This window comes from Esox lucius, chromosome 7 (genome assembly GCF_011004845.1).
Source record: "Esox lucius isolate fEsoLuc1 chromosome 7, fEsoLuc1.pri, whole genome shotgun sequence".
Classification (NCBI taxonomy): Eukaryota; Metazoa; Chordata; class Actinopteri; order Esociformes; family Esocidae; genus Esox; species Esox lucius.
In genome coordinates this window covers 44583575-44601184 of record NC_047575.1, presented here as the reverse complement: position 1 = coordinate 44601184, position 17610 = coordinate 44583575, and the positions used below count along the sequence as shown (strand labels likewise).

General features: G+C 38.8%; 1 protein-coding gene across 5 annotated transcripts in view; it reads left to right on the top strand.

Moving 5' to 3' along the window:
• The window catches only part of LOC105011238 (glucocorticoid receptor), an 81645-nt gene that overhangs the window by 57415 nt on the left and 6620 nt on the right, over positions 1 to 17610 (top strand). For 4 of the 5 annotated variants that reach the window (XM_020048032.2, XM_010871107.4, XM_010871108.4 and 1 more), the window contains exons 4-9: positions 1953 to 1979; positions 4492 to 4608; positions 10270 to 10548; positions 12212 to 12356; positions 12675 to 12805; positions 17396 to 17553. In XM_020048032.2, the coding sequence (XP_019903591.1) occupies positions 1953 to 1979; positions 4492 to 4608; positions 10270 to 10548; positions 12212 to 12356; positions 12675 to 12805; positions 17396 to 17553 (857 nt within the window). The remainder of the gene's footprint in view (positions 1 to 1952; positions 1980 to 4491; positions 4609 to 10269; positions 10549 to 12211; positions 12357 to 12674; positions 12806 to 17395; positions 17554 to 17610) is intronic. The other variant, XM_010871111.4, reaches the window with a different exon arrangement.

Sequence of the window (17610 nt, the reverse complement as noted above, 5' to 3'; positions counted from 1 at the left end):
AATTTTTGCTTTGGACGGCATTGAGATGCTTTGCACTCGTCATACAAAGATTTGTGGTGCCGCCTTAAATGATCGAACACATTGGTCGTGTTGCCTCGTGTTGTGGCCACAATTGCAAGGCACTCTTGACAAAATACCTTTTTTTGGTCAACATCATCCTGTCTGTAGCCGAAATATTTCCATATAATTGACAATGCATTTCTTTTTGCAACCAAATTCTCCATTTTGGTCTTTTCTGCCTGTTCCTCGCTCATCATTTCGTCAAACGCAAGCAGAGCCTGCATGTCAACCAAGTGCAGCAACGAATTAATGAATAATAATAATAATAATATTAAACTGTGTATCCAATAACCCATAAGTCAGAGGAAATTACCTTATATCAGATATAATGCTAGTTTTCCATTTGAAAATAATAGTGTAGACTGATTTATGTTTACCTTACTAAATCGCACGTTCTGCGATGTGCCTGTTGCGGATGCGTACATCGCAATGTTGATGCTGAAACGATATATCGTGCAGCCCTAACACACACATTAATTGATTCATTGGCCTGATTGATTCATTGATTGAGTGCAGCAAAGAGCTCAATTTGGAGTGTCATGGCAAAGGGTCTGAATCCCTATATCAGAGGTCGCATTAGCTTTAAATATAATCAACAGAGAAATCAAACCCTGAATTTAATTATTTGTTTGATATAATGTGTTAGCTAGAATTATATTTTTGAATAAGCACGTGCCTAATGAGATGGAATCTCCCTGCCAGCTCATGTTTTTTGAGTTTTTAAGAACATGTGACTGAAGTGTTTTTACGGTTTCTGAGATGTTTAGTTGTTCCAATATTCTTCCCCAAAATGTGTATCTTAACCCATACAGTGACTTAAATGACAACATAGATTTAAAATCTCATGCTAGGTGTTTTGGTGTTTGATTAGGGAAAGTTACAAGAGGGACAAGTGTGATGAAAGCAAAACAATTTTAAGTAAGGACATGGACATGCATGTTATCCACAAAAGTTCAACTCTGCTTTTCCAGTTACACAACACTCCCTACACTGCGCAGACAAAAGCATGTAGCTACGGTTTAGACTTTCCTAACTTTATTTAACAATAAAAAAGTTGGATTTGACCATTTAAAATTGAATCTTGTGGTCAATACTTAATTTTTGCCGGACCGTGTAAGCGGAGCCGGCTAAGAATAGTGAATGTCTCTTACTGAGTGAGTGACTGACTGACTACCCCTTGTAAAATAGCGTAGTGTTTAGAGACGCGGTCTCTGAAACAACAGGTCAAAACAACAGTCAAAACGCATTATGCCTGAGGTTCACGACAGACAAAAACTTTGCTGGCTACAACTTTACGTAGCTACGTAATAGGAAGCCGATCATAAAAAAAGGTTCTGGTGGATATTAGGATTTGTTCAGGTATACTTTGTGGAGGTAAACTTAATAAGAAACATTATTAATTTTAACACAATATAATGGGGTCTAATGACATATTACTTGCTAATAAGCTTTTAAAATGTTAACACGAGACCTGTATGTACATGAGATACTTGTGTGTATGAATTGGCAAATACATATATATATTTTTTTAATCAATGGTTATTGTGTATTGAGTGATGGGAAATAATTTTTATTTAAGTCCTTATTTTAAAAAGGCACCGTTTGACGGCCCATATATTGAAAAATGTATACCCTGAGTTAAATACAAAAATAACAGATGTTAGACTGAGTAAAGAACTATATTTAAGCACTGTTTAATTATATGCATAATGTTTATATATTTTATGTATTATTGCAACAGTTTACTTATGAAAATTACCATTTAAAATATTTACTGTTTTTCAATATATATATTTTTATACATGGAATTTGCTATACTTTCAGCAATAAGACGTTATCTGTTATTTTTGTCTTTCTTCCCCCATTCTACGGTTTTGGTCACTATGGTGAAGGATGGAGAGCACGACAAAACACAGATGGTAAATAAACCTACCTTTTAACACTTTTGCTTTATCCATGTCCCTCAATCACTGTACTGTAAATCTAACATAATATTCAAGATTGTGTGTGTATCGGCTCTCCTGTGCCCTTTTCAATGCATGCGTTTGTGATTTGATTGTTCATGTAATTTGGCTTTAAATTTTAATTCCTGCTAAGATTGTATTTTTATGATCACTTTTTAGTGGAGTTCAGAGATTTATTTGTGCACAAAACCCAATAACACATAACTGCCTTCTCGGGATAGAGTAAGCTGTCCATTTGTCAGAACAACTAACCAATGTTACACCGGAAATTGGTTAGAATAAATATGTTTAATGTGGGCATTTTTGGAAGATAGAATAATTTTCCAATGTCACACTTACGCAGAATAACTTCAGCATGATAATGGGTTTTAAGACTAGGATATTATGCTCTCAAGGTGATGGCTTGTGAATTCAGCAATCTGCATTGGAAGTAATGAAATGTGTGTGTCATGTGTATTGTTTTAGACTTTATCCCTGATTCCATGGTGTGCTTGACTTTCAACAAATTTCACATGCACAAGTAGACCATCGGTTTAACTGGTTACATTTAATACACAGATCAACCATGCATTCTAGATGAAACTCTGTTTAAGTGGCATGGCTGGCTGTCTCTTCATGTGTGCATGCATCAGCAACACTAACTAATTGACAATTACTTTTTTAGTTAGTTTCTTGTAGCCGCCCCAACCACAACCCTGCTAGTTGCAAGCTCCATGCTCTTACCAAGTGAGTTACACAGATTAGAGTAGGATGCCTTTTTGGGGAAACACATTTGAGGCATAGTTGAAAGAGCAAGATGTTTACCATTCTGTTGTGATACACAAATCTGCATTGCCTGTCAACATACTGCATCAACCAAATGAATCACTTGCTCACTCGCTAGTAGCCACCCTAGTCACCCTCCAATTACGGATTTGTATTTTGTTAGATCACAAATATTTACCAATAAATGGAACGCCCTACCCAACCCTTGTTTGCCCTGATGTTTGCATTGGCTCTAGCTTTAGTTTACATCCCAGTATGCCGTATTTCACCACTGTTCTAGTCAATGTTCCCTGAAGCGTTTGGCCTCCACTGCAATAATCACTTTTGGTCAATACTTGTACACTAATTCATATCTGAATGCATCGGAGTCTAACAGACTCAACAATATAAAAATCACAGGTACACAGTATGCTTTAAACAATGAATATTTACAATAGTTTTGATTGGTAGTGCACAATGTCAGAACTTCCTCCTGCATTGTAAAACGGGATTATGGAGCACGTTTTGTCAGTTTGAGAAATGTATTGTATTAAACAACGATGGAACCCATGGAAAACATTTAAAGCATGAAGTATTGATGTATAGTGGCTCAAACTTGTAGTTGGGAGTGGCACCCAGACTTCTGGGCACCTTACACTAGAACTGATTTTAGATATATTTATTCAAGTGTGTAACCTAGAGTGACTACAATGGCTTCCTACTGCATTATGGGATTTCATATTGCCTGTTCCTGGGTGGCATTGCTATGGTGATCTTTGTGTAGTTTCTCTTGTTCATCCTTTTTTGGGTTTCTGTAAAAACCTCAAAACAATAACGTTGTGCTTTTATGTAAATGCCCTGAATATGGATAAATACAAAAGGTTTAGTTTGTGGTTTAAGTATAAATGGTTTATAGCTTTTTGGGCATTATCTCTTGAGCAACCATCTTCTCAGTGGTATTAAAAATAATAACATTACATAGTTATGTTATAGCTACGTTTTACTTGCATGCCTTACACATAACTAGCTCAAAACATTTACCTGCTACAATGATACGTTTATCAGTGTTTGTGAAAAACACACATAGCCAATCAGCTTCGAGATGTTAGGTCATTGACCTATTTCTCTTATTTGGAATGAATATCTTATGTATTTCTACAACAACTATGTGTATGAGAAAATGAATCACAGATTTTCTCAGGCCGAATCACAACAAAACAATTATAATTAAAAGCTTTGATACTGTAATATATTGGACCCCATTTATTGAGATGGTGTTGATGCATGCTTGAAGGGAAAAAAATACACATACCTATTACTTGTACATTTAATTGATTTAACAGACACTCTTATCCAAAGACACTTACAGGAACAATTAGAGATGTGCCTTGTTCAAGGGCATTATTAACAATACTGGCAATTTCCCATGAACAAACTTTAGCAACAAATGTTTAAAAATGTTTGTCGGTAGTGAACAGTCTCCTGTGAACGATCATTTGTGAACAGCTCAAACATTAAAATATTTCTTAAATTGTCTTTAGCCATGGTGGGAGCAAATGTGGAAGGTTGCCTGGCCAACACATGGCAAAAGGCAACTACATTATGGCATTCACTAATCACTAAAATGTTTACATATAACAGAAATGTAATTTGTAGAAATATAATTTTAACTTATTCCACCTTTAAATTCTCTCGCTAATAACTACCTCATCTTCATTTCCAGGACAGCACAACTATCTTTGTGCTGGGAGGAACGACTGCATCATAGACAAGGTGCGCAGAAAAAACTGCCCGGCCTGCCGATTCCGCAAGTGTCTCCAAGCAGGGATGAACCTGGAAGGTATAAGTGACACCAACACACATTTGTGCATTCATATATTTTTTTATTTCTTTCCCACTATAAAACATGAACTCATGAAATCCTTATCCAAATCCTTTTAACAGACAATACAAATAAAGGACATAAACAAAAGCACATTATATATTTTCAATGATTATTTAACAAAATGGTTAGTGTTAGATTTCAAATATGTTTTGGGGATATTTTTGCCCACTGCTTACTGCCAATTAAGTTTTGAAGGGGGACTGGCATTTCATGCCCACTGTAGATCCTGCCATAGCATCTTGATTCAAGGCAGCTGGCAAAAATTGCACTTGGCCAATCGAAAACATGATTTTTTTCCCCTCCTGAGCCATTCTTTGTAGAATTCCTTAAATACTTTGGGTCGTTGTCCTGTTGGAATACCCATTTTTGCCCCAGCTTTATCTGCTTGACTGATGGCCTGGCATTCTGTTTAAGGAAGTCCTAGTATACCTCTGAAGTTCAGTTGAGCATGTTCAGAGGATAAAAGCAGACCCAGATCAGAGAGATTCCCACCACCATGCTTGCCTGTTGGGATAACATGTTTGTTTTTTTTGGTGTTTGTCAGTGTTGGGGTTTCGCCAAACAGTGGTTGTGATTGTGACCAAAAATGACAATTATTTTGGACTCACCTGTCCAGAGAAAGGACCTCTGGTTTTGACAGCAGAAGCTTCTTCCTAGAAAACCTCTCATGAACCCTCCCAGTTCAAATTCAGTCTTCTTATTGCTGAAGCATATGCAGGAACCTGAGATGCAGCAACTGAAGGTCTGTTCATCTCCAGACGTTATGTTTGGGTTGGCGTTTACTAGATTTTTTATTTTTCTTGTGGCTCTTAAGGATATCTTTGGAGGAGTCTCCACTTCTAAGGCCAAGTTACCATCACTTGTAAATACATTTTCTCAATGTACTGATGGAGTGGTTGTATGTCCTTTCCTAGATTGATGTGGTCCTATGACCCTGAAGGTACTGGATTTTGCCCGTTATAGATTCATTCCAAATAGGCAATGATTTAGTTAAACAAATGCATTTATAAAGAGAGCATTACAATTACAGTATCCACGATAAAAGTTCTCTGGAGAATCAAGTTTGAAAGAGCTAAGAAGCATGCGCCCCTTTTCCACCTTGACTCCTAAAACTCAAGTAGTGGGGATTGGTTAACTGCCCTAAGGATCACAAAACCAGTGCCTTAGAATAGACCCATTATCAATCAGTGTCACCTTCTGATCTGTTTCCTGGGGCTCTTCCTGTGACACAGAGGTGTTATCGCAAGGATCAAGCATGCTAGTCCCTGAATTCCCTCCTTACAAAAACATCTGTTAACCATAAACATTCCAAGACAGAATACAAGAACATAGAAAACATTTCTATACTTACTAGTAAAGAATCATTTAACTGCTAAGTAAATTGTGGACTTTACATTTTGCGGTTCCTTCAACCCTGTCCCGATGTCCTCTGAGATCTTTTCCTCTTGGCGTGGTGTGTTTTGCACCTGTAGAGCTAACGCCAAACTGACCAATTTCTTGCGTTTATCACAATCCCCAAATGTTTTCTTAAGTTCCATCTTATTATTGGTTCATTTGGTACCCAACTATTTACCCACCTGATTCTACTTACCTACTTGATTTAACCAGAGGAGCTTGGGGTTCACTTATTTTTTCCCCTGAACTAATTGCTTTGAATGTTTTTTTTCTCTGACTTGCTTGACTTCTTTTAAACCTCCAGAAGAAGTAATGCATATTCTTTTTTTTATAAGCCTAAGGTTTGGCTATATTTGTGGTAAATTCTTTACAAATTAGTCTACTTCAATTGCTTAATTGACTTTCATTGCAACTCTTTGCTCATCAATGTGGCAGACAACAATAGCAGACTCCAAATGCAAAGCCTAGGATTGACTAGAAATTGACTGCTCTCTTATGCCAGAAAATGACCTGGTGAAACACACCTGACTGATAAGAAATACCTGTCATGCCTATTGCCCTAATACTTTTGACTCAATGAAATAGGCGGATGTTCAGTATTATCAAAAGTGTTGCACTTTTTAAATGTTGAAAATAATTAAATTTTCAAATGCAACCTTGGTGTATTGAGCTGACAAAAAATGAGAGCACTGTATGTTTTATCTAAAGCAATTGTGATTACATGTAGGAATATAATTAAGTCTTGAATTCTGAAGCCAATAGGGGGCCTGGTTTCCTGGATTTTATGTTGAAAGTAGCTAACTAATATGTCCTCCCTGAACCAGTGTTCTAAAGGAGAATCGGAGCCAGGGATCAACAGTAATCATTCACTCAGAATCAGTTGCTTTCATATCCCTGAGCCAGAGAAATATTGATACAAGGCTCAGATTAGCTTTCCTGGTTCTGTCTGTGGACACTTACTGTTGAAAGATTGGGCCTATTTGGTTGAGAACTGAAGAAAATATGCCATTAACCAAGAGGCAGCACTCTACGGAAATGGACATGACGATAGTTCACATTAATGCACTTCATGTTATTTATATATGTTCATTTACCTCACTGTGGTGTGGCATATAAAATTGTTGATGTGTTTGAATGAATCGGAGAGGAACACAATATTGACGGATGTGTGTACAGCGGCCGACTACCGAAACCTGGGACCGTACCAGATATGCTCTTAGTTACCATAGAAACATGGATTAAAGAAGAAAAAAAGATGGATTGTTTTGTATGTTAACCCTATCAACTGGAGGCATGCAGATGTCTTTTGATAACATTAAAAGCTAAATCCAAAAAGGTATTGAGGCCATTCTTGTAAACACTAGAAACAGTTCAAATATAATTTCTCCAGCTCAAAATGTGGACCAGTTAATATGAAGACCTACAGTAACCTGGCACACATTATCACTATGCTGTTCTCCCCAGGAGTCAGTTATTACATCCTGGAACACACTGTTGAATCTGTCAAAGATCACACTTAAATGTACACCAAAAAAGTATTTAAAAAAAATAGGTCAACCACTACTGTAGATTTCCAACTGTCTCCTTTGATCTGTAACAAATATTATTTGCCAATATATTGATACTTCCTTGACTAGACTACTTTGTCTTTAATGATTATCTTCCTTGTGACTTGCTTTGTTTGAGCTGTAAGTAGTGTTGTTTTTTTGCCCTCACACACAAACAAAAATGTTTCCCTCATGGGGGGATAGAACTTCAGTTTTGTAATACTCGAGGTCAGGACTCAAACTCGAGTGGGGATTTTCAGGACTTGATTCGACTCAATTATTAGTGAGTAGGAATTGGACTTATCTTAAACTATTGGTGACTCCGACTTGAACTTGTTTCTTTTTACTTTCCAATTTCTTCGTATGGGTGATATATGGAGATATTATACTAGCGGCACTAGATTGTCAGAGCTGTTGTGTTTTGCAATGGGAAACTCGCGCTACACAGTAGATATCAGCTGGAGAGTTGTGGGGAGGAAGCCTGTTACATGTGTGACAAATAATATATAAAAGGAAATCCTATTAAAGTTCAATGAATAATGAATGATGCATGTCCAGAGCTTGTAACTTAGTCTAACACATGCTATTACAGTGTTCATATTTCATCAGCTCTGTAGCACAGAATTGCTGTTATGTCATTCGAATTTTATTACTGCAAACTGTAATTTGTATAGACGTGAAGAGAGCTACGTTCACGCAACACTCCCTAAGCCTATTTTATGTGTATACAGTGGGGAGAACGAGTATTTGATACACTGCCGATTTTGCAGGTTTTCCCCCTTACAAAGCATGTAGAAGTCTGTTTATCATAGGTTCTTTTTCAACTGTGAGTGACGGAATCTAAAACAAAAATCCAGAAAATCACATTGTATGATTTTTAAGGAATCAATTTGCATTTTATTGCATGACATAAGTATTTGATACATCAGAAAAGCAGAACTTAATATTTGGTACAGAAACCTTTGTTTGCAATTACAGAGATCCTGTAGTTCTTGACCAGGTTTGCACACACTGCAGCAGGGATTTTGGCCCGCATACAGACCTTTTCCAGATCCTACAGGTTACGGGGCTGTCGCTGGGCAATACAGACTTTCAGCTCCCTCCAAAGACTTTCTATTGGGTTCAGGTCTGGAGACTGGCTAGGCCACTCCAGGACCTTGAGATGCTGTTTCGGGTCGTTGTCATCCTGGAAGACCCAGCCATGACCCATCTTCAATGCTCTTACTGAGGGAAGGAGGTTGTTGGCCAAGATCTTGCGATTCATGGCCCCATCCATCCTCCCCACAATATGGTGCAGACGTCTTGTCCCCTTTGCAGAGAAGCATCCCCAAAGAATGATGTTTCCACCTTCATGCTTCATGGTTGGGATGGTGTTCTTGGGGTTGTACTCATTCTTCTTCCTCCAAACACTGCGAGTGGAGTTTAGACCAAAAAGCTAAATTTTTGTCTCATCAGACCACATGACCTTCTCCCATTCCTCCTCTGGATCATCCAGATGGTCATTGGCAAACTTCAGACGGGCCTGGACATTCGCTGGCTTGAGCAGGGGGACATTGCATGCGCTGCAGGATTTTAATTCATGACGGCGTAGTGTGTTACTAACGGTTTTCTTTGAGACTGTGGTCCCACCCCTCTTCAGGTCATTGACCAGGTCCTGCCGTGTAGTTCTGGGCTGATCCCTCACCTTCCTCATGATCATTGATACCCCACGAGGTGAGATCTTGCATGGAGCACCAGACCGAGGAAGATTGACAGTCATCTTGAACTTCTTCCATTTTCTATTAATTGCACCAACAGTTGTCGCCTTCTCACCAAGCTGCTTGCCTGTTGTCCTGTAGCCCATCCCAGCCTTGTGCAGGTCTACAATTTTATCCCTGATGTCCTTACACAGCTCTCTGGTCTTGGCCATTGTGGAGAGGTTTGAGTGTGTGGACAGGTGTCTTTTATACAGGTAACGAGTTCAAACAGGTGCACTTATTACAGGTAAACAGTGGAGAACAGGAGGGCTTTTTAAAGAAAAACTAACAGGTCTGTGAGAGCCAGAATTCTTATTGGTTGGTAGGTGATCAAATACTTATGTAATGCAGTAAAATACAAATTAATTATAAAAAAATCATGCAATGTGATTTTCTGGATTTTTGTTTTAGATTCAGTCTCTCACAGTTGAAAAAAAATGACAGACCTCTACATGCTTTGTAAGTAGGAAAACCTGCAAAATCGGGAGTGTATCAAATACTTGTTCTCCCCATTGTATTTTGTTAATGTGGTCCCTGTGACTCACGTTTGAACTCTAGGACCTGGACTCAAGCATCGTAACTCAGACTTGGGCAATAGAGAGTAGTGGCCGGGACTCTGATTTAACTAAAGGGACTAGTGACTCCAACTCGTACAAGAGACTCGCCTCAGACTCTGTTTTGAGACTTGACTCTAGAACTCCTAATCAATTAGTGTTGGCAAACATTTTATTATAGCAATTTGACAACCCTATGGATATGTTTTATTTATTTTGGATAAAGGTTTTATCCTGAATTGAGAATACCTTTAGGATACTACTAATGTAAGTCAGGTTTTTGCACTATGACAAAATGTTTTCTGGCAGTGATGGCCTGACTTAACAGGAAGGGGAATTTATGATCAGCTCGTTTTTTTTCCCTCTTGCTCTCTTTCTCCACAGCGAGGAAAAACAAGAAGTTAATACGGTTGAAAGGCCAACAGGCCTCCCCGGAGACAAGCCTCCCTGCACCTGATGAAAGGGCCTTTGCCCTCATCCCAAAGTCCCTACCCCAGCTGGTGCCTACCATGCTGTCCCTGCTCAAAGCCATTGAGCCAGAGGCCATTTACTCTGGCTACGACAGCACCATCCCAGACACCTCTACCCGCCTTATGACCACACTCAACAGGCTAGGAGGGCAGCAGGTCATATCAGCTGTCAAGTGGGCTAAGTCCCTACCAGGTGAGACTCGCTCGTACACCTCCGTTAACACTGATCACACTGAGTGCGTAGGAGGCTAACAGCTGAAGGGTTGTTCAGCAATTGCTATCAAATGTTAATATAAGCGTGTGACTGGACCTGTTACTTTGAAATTATTTGAGAAAAGCTAAGTGATCATCTATTTTTTTCCTGTGGTTGAACTGTTCTCCTGCACTAAATATCAAAACACTAATCGCAGACGACATCTGCCATTTTAGCCTTCATGTGCTTGGCCTCTTCTATTCTGTTTGAATTTGACAGTGTGTTTGTTCGTGTGTTTGTTCGTGTGTTTGTTCGTGTGTTTGTTCGTGTGTTTGTTCGTGTGTTTGTTCGTGTGTTTGTTCGTGTGTTTGTTCGTGTGTTTGTTCGTGTGTTTGTTCGTGTGTTTGTTCGTGTGTTTGTTCGTGTGTTTGTTCGTGTGTTTGTTCGTGTGTTTGTTCGTGTGTTTGTTCGTGTGTTTGTTCGTGTGTTTGTTCGTGTGTTTGTTCGTGTGTTTGTTCGTGTGTTTGTTCGTGTGTTTGTTCGTGTGTTTGTTTGTGTGTTTGTTTGTGTGTTTGTTTGTGTGTTTGTTCGTGTGTTTGTGTGCTAGAGGTCGACCGATTGTCAGCCTGGATGATAATTGGATCCGATATTCATCACATATGTATATACATACACTGCTCAACCAAATTAACACTAGAACCGCCAAATGCCTACACCAATTGGCATTTGAGTTTGTAATTTGTAAAATTCTTAAAATAAAGAGGTGATCCTAACTGACTTAAGACAGGGAATTTTTACTAGGATTAAATGTCAGGAATTGTGAACAACACAACTGAGTTTAAATGTATTTGGCTGAGGTGTATGTTAACCTCTGACTTCAACTGTGTGTGTGCGTGTGTTTATGCATGTGTAAATATATGATATGTTCCTTTAATATACTTTTTATTTATCGTGGAATGGGATTGAGTGGACTCCAGGCTCTTATCATGAGAAAGGAGGCACATGGTTTAGTAATCGCCCCAAGTATTTCCTCTGTGCCTCGGTCCCTCCCAGAGAGACTGGCCTGTGAGGGAAGGACTTGGGGATGAATCTTACATAACCCCTGCATGGTTAAGCAAATTTGATCTGAAAGGGCTTTCAACGCTTCCACTTTTGAAGTCGCAACAATTGAACTGCAATAAACGGGCGCTTTTAGTTTTCACAGTAGTTATTTTCCTGTTTCACTTCTCAAGCTTGAACATTATAATGTTATCGTGAATAATAATGGAATTTGGAACTGAAGGAAAGTACAGTGTGCTTTTACTCATTTATTTGATGCTTATGATCAGCCAACTGGGTAGAACCAAAGGGAAGAATATTTATATTATTAATATGACGTCATTGTATATGTTGGTGCTGCAAAACATGACACTTTAGTTCTACCATGCATTCAAAGGCTTTGATGGTTGGGGCCCTGAATGACTGTGTGTGTGTGTGTGTGTGTGTGTGTGTGTGTGTGTTAAGGCTGCAATGGTACACATTTGCACGACAAGGGGACTCTTTACGGTTTGCATGTGAACCCCGAATAACTCCATTGTTCTGTCGCAGCATTCTATTCCTCGGTAGGTCTGCGTTACAACAGCCCACACTCCTAACCAATGCTCTGCGTTTCCTGTTGGCACAGGGTTCCGGAACCTTCACCTGGATGACCAGATGACCCTGCTTCAGTGCTCCTGGCTGTTCCTCATGTCGTTTGGCCTCGGCTGGCGCTCGTACCAGCAGTGTAACGGGGGCATGTTGTGCTTTGCCCCGGACCTGGTGATTAATGAGTAGGTCCAGAGAATCAAAACTGAAGATGGGTCAGGGACAAAGCTTAAGGGGCTGTAGCTGGCATCGGGGATCTGGAGATGAAAGGTCAGCTAGGGTGTAGTGGGCTGATTTCTGTAGTTGGATAATTGTTTCAGTGTCTCTCTGTGGAGACAATTGATTCCTTGAATGACGGGTGAAAGTGAAGAGTGGCAAATCTCATCCGGTCTATTGCAGCTGATTTCACAACACTGTGTCTCCAGCTGTGTCAAAGGCAGGGCTGTCAATGTCACACGCTATTGCAGAGATGAAAGTGGATTTTGATCGTAACTGTGTTTCAGTGAGAGGATGAAGCTGCCCTACATGACCGACCAGTGTGAGCAGATGCTGAAGATCTCCACTGAGTTATTGAGGCTGCACGTGTCCTACGATGAGTTCCTGTGTATGAAAGTCTTGCTTCTACTCAGCACAGGTACAGAACAACACATTTACCGTGCTTAACTTCATTGTGTAGTTTGTCTTCAGTGGCTTTCTTAGTGCTTTGTCTTTTTGAAGTATAATGTAAAAAATACAGTTTACCCGGAGAAAAAAGAAAAAAAAAAAGTACAGTTAATGTATTGCCGTCTTTTAGTACTGAAGAGGATGTAAGCCAGACGGACAATTGAAGCCTGAGCTTTTAGATTAGCTTTGTACAAATAAGGGTTCAGCAAATAAAACCCAGACTGTCAAGTCATTACAGAACCATATTAAGGCAGAATGTATTGTTTATTGCAATGATGTTGACTTAGAAAAAAGCTTTTAGGTGTTTCAAATTACTCTAAATGAGTGCTTTTGGAAAGAGCACACTTGGAGTCTTCTGATTGTTTCTTATGGAAATGAAAATGACATGTCATTACATTGATTTTTTAAAAACAATGATCAATCTTCTGAAATTGTCTTACCCCGGGGACAAAATGCACAGACATTCAAGAGTTTATTTTGATTTGCTCTTTAATGCTTTCCAGTTGAAACTTCAAATGTATGTCAGAGTGAAACATCAGTAGTTCTAATATAATTAGATAAACAATCTTTTTCATTTTAAAGGGATAAATCAACTAAATGAAAATGATCATATTATTTCTTATTCACTGTTGTTAGAAAATGAATTCATTCTTGCCCTTCGCTTTTTCCACTACAAAAATCCCTGCACCCCCCCCCCCCAAAAAAAAGAATCCTCACTTTCCCAGCTCTCCTGTCCCACCCCACATAATTGAAGGAAAACCTAAAAAGATGTTCTCATGTATCTCCAGTGATCTGTTGTTACTTAGTGCTGTGTCCAGTTCAAATTTGTGACAATTTAAAGTATTCAGATCCTTTATGCGCTTTTGGCAGTGATCACAGCTTTGAGTCTTTTGAGTATGGCTTACTAGCTTTACACAACTTGTTTTGGGCTGTTCCTTCCATTCTCAAGCTCTGTTGGATTTGATGGGGAGCCTTGATGAACAGTGATAGATATTCCCACAAGATGTTCAGTTGGGTTCATGTCATGACTGTGGCCGGGCCACTAAAGGACAATCACACACTTGTCCCAAAGCCGCTCCATCGTTGTCTTCGTTTTAAGTTGTTGTATCTAAGAGATTCATTTTAATCTCAATCCGAGCTCCTGTGCATTCTGGATCAGGTTTCCTTCAAGGACTTTTTTTGTTTGCTCTGTTCATATCTCCCTAAATCCTGAACAGTCTCCCAGGCCCTGCCGCTGAGAATCCCCATAGCATGATGCTTCCATCATTCTTCACCGTAGGGGTGGCGCTAGTCTAGCTGCTCTACCATAATGACCTGATGGATGGAAAGCTGTGGAAATGGTTGTTCTGGCAAGTTCTTCCATCTCTGGAGATGACCTCTGAATCTCTATTAGTGTCCTAATGGGGGCTACAACCTTCTTCCATTTCACAATGATTGTCAAATGTGTTCCTTGGAACTTTCAATGGTTGTGCAATCTTTTTTGTATTACCGTCCCCAGATCATTGCCTCGACAACATTTCGGAGGTCTAAGGAGAGTTCCTTTGACTTTAAGGCTTGTTTTTTTGCTCTGAGATGCACTTGGAAGTGTGAGATGTTATATAGAGAGGTGTGTGTCTTTTCTAAATGATGTCCGATCAGTTGAATGTGCCATAGGTGGCATCCAGTAAAGTATTGGAACCATTTCAAAGATGATCAAAGAACACATTTGTGCTCAATTTGATGTTTCTTACCAAGGGTCTGAAAATGTATGTACATGAGAAAATATTTGTCATTTTCAATTCATTCTTAAACCCTTTTCCTCTGTCTGTATTCTCTGTAGATTAATTGCAAAAAAATTAACTACCATTCCAAAGTTTGAGGTCACTTAGAAATGGCCTTGTTTTCGAAAGACAAGAAAAGCAACCAGGCAAGCCTAGTTCGGCCGGTCCCCAATTAGAAGGGGTGAATGTTGTTGCCCTTGCTGAATTTGAACCGGGGTCTCCTATATGAAAGACTGTGTCTTTAACCACTACGCCGCTAAGCTATAAGTGTCATGTTAGTATACCTATACTAATACCTATACTAATTGAAAGTAGTTCCCTACATTAGCTAACATCCAAACCAACAACAGGTATATCAGGGGTTGCTACACTGCTTTCAATGTGTTAAATTAATAAGGGATTACTGTAGAGAAGACCAGAGAATCGTGGAAACCCATCCTCTTTTACTGCACAAAGAGTTGTGGTCAATATTACCCCAAAAAGCATGCATCGATGCATACTTTGAAAATCCACCAGAAATAGTCACAATATAACCGTAAACAAATTTTAGACTTAATATAACGTTGCTACTGAAGCTTGTAGCCAATGAAGTTTTTGTCGGTCCTGAACAAATCCTAATGCATAATTTGTTTTGTCCGTGGCGAGGATCAAACATGGCAGTCCGCGTCTCTAATCACTATGCTATTTAACAATGGGTAGTCACTTATTCAGTTAGAGACATTCGCTGGTCTTGGCCAGCTCCGCTTACGTTGTCTGGCAAAAATATATTATTTTTGTCCATTAAAATAACATCAAATTGATCAGACAATGTTGTAAATGACTTTTGTAGCTGGTAACGGCTGGTTTTTATGGAATTTCTGCGTAGGTGTACAGAGGCCCATTATCAGCTACCATCAGTCCAGTGTTCCAATGGAACATTGTGTTTGCCAATGTTTATAATTTTAAAAGTCTATGTGATCATTAGAAAACCCTTTTGCAGATATGCACAACTGAAAACTAGCACAACTGAAACCTGTTTTGCTGATTAAAGAAGCACTAAAACTGGCATTATTTAGATTTCTTGAGTATCTGATGCATCAGCAATTGTGGGTTTCGATAGCAGAATCAAAATGGCCAGAAACAAATAACTTTCTTCTGAAACTCATTTGTCTATTCTTGTTCTGAGAAATTAAGGTTATTCCATGTAAGGAATTGCCAAGAAACTGAAGATCTCTTACAACAATGGGTACTATTAGAGCCAATTCATAGAACAGTGCAAATTGTCTCTAACCAGAAACAAAAGTGTGGAAGGCCCAGGCGCACAACTGAGCAAGAGGAAAAATATGTTAGTGTCTAGTTTGAGAAACCGACACCTCACAAGTCCTCAACTCGCAGCTTCCTTAAATAGTACTCGCAAAACACCAGACTCAATGTGATCGTCGACTTGCATTTAATTCTGGAATTTGTTTTTTTCTATACGAATAATTGATTAATTAAAGTAGCAATTAACAGATTAATTGATTATCAAAATAGTTGTTAGTTGCAGCCCCAGTATTATACAAGTCAGTTTGGATCTCTAATCTGATAAGATAATCAGAGAATGTTTGACCTTTTACCTTTTGATGTTTTGCGTAATCTGCTCTGATTTGACTGAAGCTTTACTTGGGCCTGAATCCAAGATCCCAGAACCCTTAATTCCAGGGTTGATCCTTCATCTTTCTTTCATCAGAAAAGATTGGGATTTTTTAAAAACCCCTTGATGTTACTTGCTGTTTTACTTACATACTTTATGTTAACATAAGTGTGGTTGAGACTGGATGGGAGAGTGTTTTGTATGAAAGAGAAGTGTCAGGATAAGGGGACTGTTACTGTGGGGTTTCTGGGTTCCAGCTAGACCTTGGAGATTGCTTTCTGTCTTTGCCCTTCTGAGGTCACATTATCTTGATTTATATTGATAGAATGAGTAGGGTTTGCCCTTAAAATCCCAAGCTTTTCATTAATAATGAATTCCATGTTTTATAGTGATAGCATTTACACATTTTAAAACACAAAATCAAACGTGAATCAATAAATGCACAACATCTCAACATCATCATTAATAGTTATAAAAATGAATAGATTTAATGTTGACTGAATTCATGGTTTAAGTACACTTAAACCATGACAGAGACATACTGTGTTGATAGACTTGCTGTTATTTCTCTTATGGAAATCACGTGACAGGCCTACCTAGAATGTAAGATGTCCTTGTGTCCTTGAGTGGCTTCATAGATCGTCAAATATTTTTATTTGTATTAATATAAACTAGGGATTATCCCATTCAGATAATTTTTTTGGTCAAGGAGTTGCAAAGCCATGTGACATCTATCTGATGCAATGAAAGAAAGTGTTATCTTACTTAGATTTCACTTCTCAAATAGTTACTACATGGTTGTTTTTGTAACCTATCGGTATTCATGACATCAGGGCAAACATGGAGAGTAAAACATGGAGATGTTAAAGAGGCTAAATCTTGAAATACAAAAACATGTAATACCACTCTTATTTATATGTTCCTTATTATTTAATCCAGGTAGTTTGATGTCATGAAGCATCAAACTACCTGGTGTTATTAAAATATAGGATGTGTCTATTTATGGAGAATTTTCTTTTAGAAATTTTGTTTAGTTGATTAGCCAAAGAGATCAGTTGAATCTTGGTTGGCCACAAAAAATCTAATGTAACCTAATGTAAACAGCCTACTGCTGCATTAAAAAAAGAATTAAGGCATGATAAGAGTTTACATTTGACTCCTTGTTCCCTTTCTCTGATTGCGCCAACAGTACCAAAGGATGGATTGAAGAGCCAGGCTGTGTTTGATGAGATCCGTATGACCTACATCAAGGAGCTAGGAAAGGCCATCGTCAAGCGGGAAGAGAATTCCAGCCAGAACTGGCATAGGTTCTACCAGCTTACTAAGCTTTTGGACTCCATGCAAGAGGTAAGCCTTTGACCACTGACAATCACTCAGCAAAACTTATAGAATGCAGGTGTTTGT